Source organism: Tupaia chinensis, unplaced genomic scaffold, assembly GCF_000334495.1.
Source record: "Tupaia chinensis unplaced genomic scaffold, TupChi_1.0 Scaffold000212_1, whole genome shotgun sequence".
NCBI classification, from domain to species: domain Eukaryota; kingdom Metazoa; phylum Chordata; class Mammalia; order Scandentia; family Tupaiidae; genus Tupaia; species Tupaia belangeri.
The window spans coordinates 3,195,378-3,202,509 of record NW_006159687.1 but is presented as its reverse complement, the minus strand read 5'-3'; the positions used below and the strand labels follow the sequence as shown (position 1 = coordinate 3,202,509).

At 52.1% G+C, this 7,132-nt stretch overlaps 1 protein-coding gene across 1 annotated transcript in view; it reads left to right on the top strand.

Moving 5' to 3' along the window:
• The window catches only part of MCF2L2 (MCF.2 cell line derived transforming sequence-like 2), a 155,803-nt gene extending 153,072 nt beyond the window's left edge, over window positions 1–2,731 (top strand). Inside the window, exon 17 of the mRNA XM_014587426.2 lies at window positions 2,444–2,731. Coding sequence (XP_014442912.2) covers window positions 2,444–2,528 — 85 coding nt within the window. The 3' untranslated portion in view covers window positions 2,529–2,731. The remainder of the gene's footprint in view (window positions 1–2,443) is intronic.
• The last annotated feature ends 4,401 nt before the right edge of the window (window positions 2,732–7,132 follow it).

The following is a 7,132-nucleotide window of genomic DNA, read 5'->3' as shown; positions in this document are numbered from 1 at the left end:
CACGAAGCAGAGAAGAGAAGGGTGGGCCGGGAACAGGAATCACGGTCAGTAACCAGCACGCTCAGCTTCCGACTTTTACTTTTGGAGTTGTTAAGGGAAGTCTGATTTTAAATGTTCATTGGGCATGAGGTCTAGCTGAGTCATCAGTCTGCCAGTTCGTTTCTAGAATGGAGTGAGCCCATAAAAATCACTTAATTGAAGAATACAAAAATATTCACTTTGTTCATAAAGCAGACCTTTGCTTTACAAACAGTGGCCCCAGACTGGTAGAACTGAAGGGCAGACCACCAGAGATGGGCTGCTCAGCACAATTACCAACAGGGTGTTCTTCTTGAAATTTTGCAGAAAGTTAACTTGTGTTGTGGGGCTACCCTCTCCCATACCTTTCCTAATGCAAAGTATCTTTCTTGATAAAATCATGTGCTTCAAATTTGTAGACTATTTGCACGATGAAATAAAGTTCTCCCCAAAGCTAGAGTCTGTGCTCCTGGGTTCTTGTATCTGTATTATTTTTCAACCCACATAGTTCTATTTTGACCATGAGAATATGTATTTATATGTGTATGCACTCATTTCATTCAACACCTATTTCCTGAGCACCTCTGTCTCAGAGGTGTTGGCACCAGGTGGCGCCAGAGAGGTATGAATGAGAAGCTCTTGGTCCAGTGTGGGAGACAGACGTGGGAACAATCACATGTGTGACAAACCCTCTGGGGGCACAGAATAGTGTCACTGACTCCTCATAATGTAGTCATGTAGGGAGCGGCCCAAATCTGAACAAACACGGTGACCTTTACACACATGGAGAAACGCAGGGCAGTGAATGCCGTTAACATGTAAATATGCAAACTGCCTCTGTGTTTTTGAAAGGAAGCCACATGTGTTCATCAGAGTTGGCCCGAGAAGATCAGAGACAATTACGTAGAAGCACATGGTGCCACGTGTCTTCACGTCTTCGGCCAATGAACATCTGAAAACAACTGGTTTTGCCTTCTACCCTTTTCTGCCCCCCCCCTTTTTTTTTGAGAGGTTTTTCACTATAGGGCACTTGCGCTCGCCAGACAGACAGAGACAGAGAGACAGAAAGCGAGAAATCACCGCCCCAGGGGGGATGGTCACGCCGCAATCCCTTCTCCTCCATTCTCCTCTCGGGATCTTGGGCACGCACGCACACACGCCCGGCGTGGGTTTTAAGCCACCAGGTCCAGGACGCGAACTGTGGTCAACTACGTGGGAGTCCAGCGACATAGCTATTACGCTAACTGCTGGTTCCCTGCCCTTTAAAAGAATAAACCTGGGAACAGTTTGGGGCTGCAGCTGCCTTCATCAGAGGAGTGGGAACCACCCGATCCCCACTTTTCTCTACTTGTATGTCTTTGTGTGTTTATTTTTATGTTTATCTTCTAATCCACCCTACACACACACACAATGCAGAGCACACCTTCTACTGGGCAGGTCACAGAATAGTCAGGGAAGGTGACATCTGAGCTGGGTCTTACATAGCAAGCGTTTTCTGCAGCTGGAGAAGAGGGAGATGGACACCTTAGGCTGGAGGAGTAGCACAGACTTGCTCAGGCTCAGGGGTACCAAGGAGCTTTAATGGCAGGGAGGACTGATGGCAGAGGCTGGGGAGGCCACAGGGTTCAGAAAGACTAACATTAAGGATTGGCCTGTGCTTGGCAGATACTGCCTCATCTAACCTTCATGGCAAGTCTGCAGGTGACGGGAAGCAACCCGAGGAGTCCAGTGCTCTTCTGGGTCCCACTGTCCCAAATGCAGTTCACGTTTCTGGAAACCTTGGGCTCCTTGCTGGCTTTATCCGCTCTCCCCCATTTTCTCTTTTCTATTGGACTGGGGAGTCCCTCCCTCCGTCTCTTTTGATTCCTGCTTAAACATCTGTAGGAGGGACAAGGGTTGAGATGAGCCTGCTATGATGTGCAGGTGACATCAGCTCAGAGGAGGTGGCGAGCAGAGACCTGTTATGGGGTCTGCTGGGAGGTTCCAGGGACCAGTACATGGGGAGCCACCTCTGGGCACAACCAGTTGTGACATCCTCCAGCCACACTCAGCGACCACTGAAAGGCTGGGGATGCCCTTCCCAAAGGGGCAGCCTGCTTTAGACCCAAGCCAAGCTGTGAACTCACCACTCTGGGATTTTTGTTTTGTTTTGTTTTTGTTATAGGGCATGTGCATTTGCTGGAGAGAGAGAGAGACAGCAAGAGACAGTGAAAGGGAGAGTAATCACCTCCTGGGGGGATGACCGTGCCACAATCCCTTCTCCTCCATTCTCTTCCTGGGATTTTGGGCACCATGTAACAATGGCACATATTTGGGGGGGGTACAATGTGGTATTACAGTACAGGAAGACATGTAATAACTCAGGACAGTTAGCATTCATCCCCTCAACCACTGGTCATTAAACATCTTTCCTTCTGGGTGGCAGAGTCTGGGACAGGGGCGGTGGACGTGATGTCTGGCTACGAAGGTGGCAAGAAGCCCCTGAAACAGCCCAGGAAGCAGGCCGATGAGACGGACAAGGACATGAGGCTCTCAAGGAGAAGCCAAAAGAGAAGCAGAAGAAGCTCAAGGAGCCAGAGGAAGGTGGCAGGGAAGGGCCCCCTGGCCATGGGTGGAATTCAAAAATCTGGCAAGAAGTAAGCTGTTCCCTGTACCCGGGCGATGGTGACCCTGGGTTCCCTGCCTTAACATTGAGAAGGAAGTGTTGTCTTAGACCCTGTTGTACATGTGAGAATAAACTTCCGTAAAAACAAAACAAAACCCTCTCTTTCAGTCACTTGGAGGTACAGAGTGAGTTGTTGCCATTTATGTTTCCCCTGTTGTATTTTCTTAACAACACTAGCTATTGCTTCCCCTATATGTCTGCAATTCCATTTCCATTAATCCACATCCCTGTGTCTCCCTCCTGCCCCTCCCAGCCTCGGGCAGTCTTTCTTCCTCCCTCCACCGCTATGCGGCCATGTTTTCATCCCGCCCATGAAGGAGAACACATGGGACTTCTCTCTCTGTATCTGGCTTGGTTCACATAACATGTCTTCCAGGCTCACCCACTTTACATCAAATGATAGGGTTTCATTCTTTTTAATGGCTAAACAGTATTCTGTCCTCTCTCTGTTGCTCTAAGAGAGACACACATGCACTTTTTTTAAAATCTATTCATTTGTCAACAGACACTTCCAGATCAGCCGCTGTGAACAGTGTTGCAGTAAACATCGGTGTGCAGATTCTTTGGAACACGTTCACTGACTTTCCTTTGGATCTGTACATAGTAGAACAATTGCTGGATCATATAGATAGCTTTAGTTTTTTGAGGAACCCCCATACTATTTTCCCTCTTATTTAATTTTTTAAGGTTTTTTGCCATAGGGCATGTGTACTTGCCAGAGAGAGAGGGAAGGTTAGAAATTACAGCCCTCCGGGGTCGTGGTCATGCTGCAATCCCTTCTCCTCCATTCACCTCTCAGGATACGGTGCGCGGGCACACACGTGCCCAGCATGATTCTCACGCTGCCGGCTCTGGGACTTAAACTGCTCTCAGCCACACGCGAGTCTAGCACCTGAAGCACAGTCTTACCTGCTGGTCCCCGAAGTCCTGTTCTTAAGCCAGATGAAATTCATAGCTCAGCTTCCTTGTTTATTACTAAGTGACCCTGGGCAAGTCTCTTGACCTTTCTGTGCTCAATTTCCGCATCTGGAAGCTGGGCCAGGGATAATAACAGCAGAGCCCACGAGGAGTGGCAGGGGAGCTTAAAAGTACAGAGTGACAGGCACATAGTATCTGCTTAATTATTGTCCCTCGAATAAATTGCCTCTGGGACCAGAAAGCGGGTAGTTAGCTGAAATGAGATTGGCACAAATCCTCATCTTCTACAGCAAAAATGCCTTTCTTTCTTTCTTTCTTTTTTTTTTTTTTTTTTTTTGAGAGGTTTTCGCTATGGGGCACGTGCGCTCGCCAGACAGAGAGAGACAGACAGAAAGCGAGAAATCACCTCCCAGGGGGATGGTCACGCCGCAATCCCGTCTCCTCCATTCTCCTCTCAGGATCTTGGGCACGCATGCACACGCGCCCGGCATGAGTTTAAAGCCACCGGGTCTGGGATGCGAACTGTGGTCGACTACGTGGGAGTCCAGCGACATAGCATTACGCTAACTGCTGGTTCCCAAAGGCCATTTTGGAGTGCACTGCAGGCCTGGTAGGCTCACCTTACTAGAATGTTTGGAGCAGCATGTGAGAAGGTAACATAGTTGTCGCCAAAGTAGCTTTGCAGAAAATGATTGAGGTAGGCCGCAGCAGCAGGGAAGGGACTCTAACGCTGCCTGGTATTCCTCACCAGGACTCCCAGCCTTGCGGTAGACTGTTCTCGGGTCCGAGTCACAGAGGCAGGAGGCAAGACATCACGAAGGTGCTCGCAGAGATTCCAAGTATGTCATGTCTCGAGGTTTGGGGTTCGTAAAATCACCTGGGAGTGGTCGTCACCTCACCACACGGCAGAGGAACCGACTCAGAGAGGCCCTCCGACATCGCAGAGCTGGCACCTCGCAGGGCTGGCACCTCGCAGAGCTGGCACCTCGCAGAGCTGGCACCTCGCAGGGCCACGTTCAAGCCCAGGTCCGTCCCACTCCCAGCCCCTCTCCTGCTCCCGAGGTCCCCGTGTGAGGCGGCATGGGCATCAAGCAGGCTGCCTCAACCTTTATCTTATTTGCTTTTGCTACAAGGTGCTCGCATTCACCAGAAAGACAGGAGAGAGAGCGCGGGAAAGTGAGCAATCGCCCCCGGGGTTACCCACACCACAGCCCCTCCTCCATTCCCCTCCCCAGATCTTGGGCGTGCAGGTACGTGCACCTGCTGTGATTTTTCAAACCGCTCCCCAAGACGTGTGCGGCACAGCCGGCCCTGGGTTCCGGCTACCTGAACCACCATGCCACCAGCTGGCCCTCTCTGACCCTCTGTGAATATCCAGGCAGAGTGCTCCAGCCACTAGGCCTCGACTGCTGCTCACCCTCCTGAACGAGCAACTCGTTTTCTCCTAGCAGACAAGGTCTCTGGGTCTACAGCCGCACACCCAAGCAGGTGGACAGGAGACTCAAGTTAGAAGAGGAAGCTGGTGCCACCCCGGACCCACCGCCCTCCCCTCATGGAGAAGGGATCCGGGTGCCCTGCCCCCAGGCGGCCCCTCACAAACATCCAGAGAGGAGAGTGCCTACTTTCGTACAAGGGCCACTTGTGGTTTCCCTCCCACACAACGCGCCCTTTGGGCGGGCCTTTCAGCTACTTCTCATAATGCAAATGACTTTGGTTTCTCTGGCCAAGAGATCCAGGAGCAGAGTGCGTCTTCCCGGTGTTCCAGCTTGTGCTTCCAGAAGCCCCAGCTGTCGAAGCCTTCCCGACGCCGAGCAGCACCCCTGGGCAGGCTCCCCTCGCCATGGCCTGGCAGCTCTCGGCAGTTCTTCCTGTCCCTGGCCGGTGAGTGACAACAGGACTTTCCACAGTGGTCCCATGCTTGGTCTTCTTAAATCTAAATGCGTTTTGGTGTCCCTGACCAAAGGGTGATGGGATGAGTGGTAGACACGGCTTCTCGCTACTGTGCGTGTTTGCTCCAGATTCCCCTCCCCGTCTGTCTGCGCCCTCCCTGTCTGTCTGCGCCCTCCCTGTCTGTCTGCACCCTCCCCGTCTGTCTGCACCCTCCCCGTCTGTCTGCACCCTCCCCGTCTGTCTGCACCCTTCCTGTCTGCACCCTTCCCGTCTGTCTGTGCCCTCCCGTCTGTCCACGCCCTCCCTACCTGCACAATGTGGAGCACACTTTCCTTTTTCCCAAAGGCTTTCAACATTCGGCTGTGTTTGGTTTGAGTTAGGGAGGTTAGATGTCAACCCAAAAAGACAGTGACACTTTCCCTGGATTCCAAGTGACTCTGGGCACCAGATCAAGGAGAGTTTGTGGAGATCACTCAGATTTCAGAGATGAGAACTCAGCCCGGGATTAGAAGCGGGGGCTTTCGCTTTGTTCACTGGGGAAGCAGCTGGGTCTTATTTCCTCGTTTTCTCTTTCTCCATGGGAAGTGCTGGGCTTACAGCAACAGTGAGCAGTCCGGGTGTGTACGATGTGGTCTGATAAATTGCTGTTTCAGAAAGGTGTGAGCCAGGCCATCAAGATGGTTCATTATCTAGGGAACCAGCAGTTGGCGTAATGGCTATGTTGCTGGACTCCCACGTAGTTGACCGCGGTTCAAGTCCCAGACCCACTGGCTTAAACTCACACCAGGCGCGTATGCGTGCGTGCCCAAGATCCCGAGAGGAGAATGGAGGAGAAGGGATTGCTGCGTGGCCATCCCCCCAGGGGGGTGATTTCTCGCTTTCTGTCTCTATGTCTCTCTCTGTCTAGTGAGCGCACATGCCCGATAGCAAAAAAAATCTCTCCAAAAAAGGAAAAAGATGGTTTATTATCTTTGGTTTATCTTTACTATCTTTGTGCGCTGCACGCACTCGGCCGCTGGTAGTCAAGACAGCCGTTGTTATTCTTCACTTTTTGCCACAGGGCACATGTGCCCACTGGAGAGAGACAGAGGAAAAGAGAGAACTCACCCCCCAGAGAGGACCACACGCAGCCCCTTCTCCCTTCTCCCTCCCTTCTCCTTTCAGGATTTGGGGCACATGTTCAGGTGTGCCCGGCGTGTTTTTCAAGCTGCTGAGCCAGGGACTCGAATCACAGTCAGCCATGTGGTATCCAGTGTCTTAACCGCCATACCAGCTGCTGGCTCCATCAAGACTTCTCTCTAATTACCATTTTCCTTCAGATCTGAGAGACTTCCTGGGAGACAGGATTCGCCACGATTGCCTTACATCTCAGCATCTTCTCCCTAGGACACGGAGCTGTCTCGGGTGCCATTACTCTGTTCCTGCCATCGGGTCTGTTGGTTCATTCACAAGCCTCCTAGAACTGGGGCTCAAGCTCGTGTGCACAGAGTCACGACTCCTGCCCTGTGCACACTCGGGCGGGCCCTCTGACTGTCAGGACAGCTGCGCACACTCGGGCGGGCCCTCTGACTGTCAGGACAGCTGCACACACTCGGGCGGGCCCTCTGGCTGTCGGGAGTGTGCGCGCCCCCGGGCGGGGCC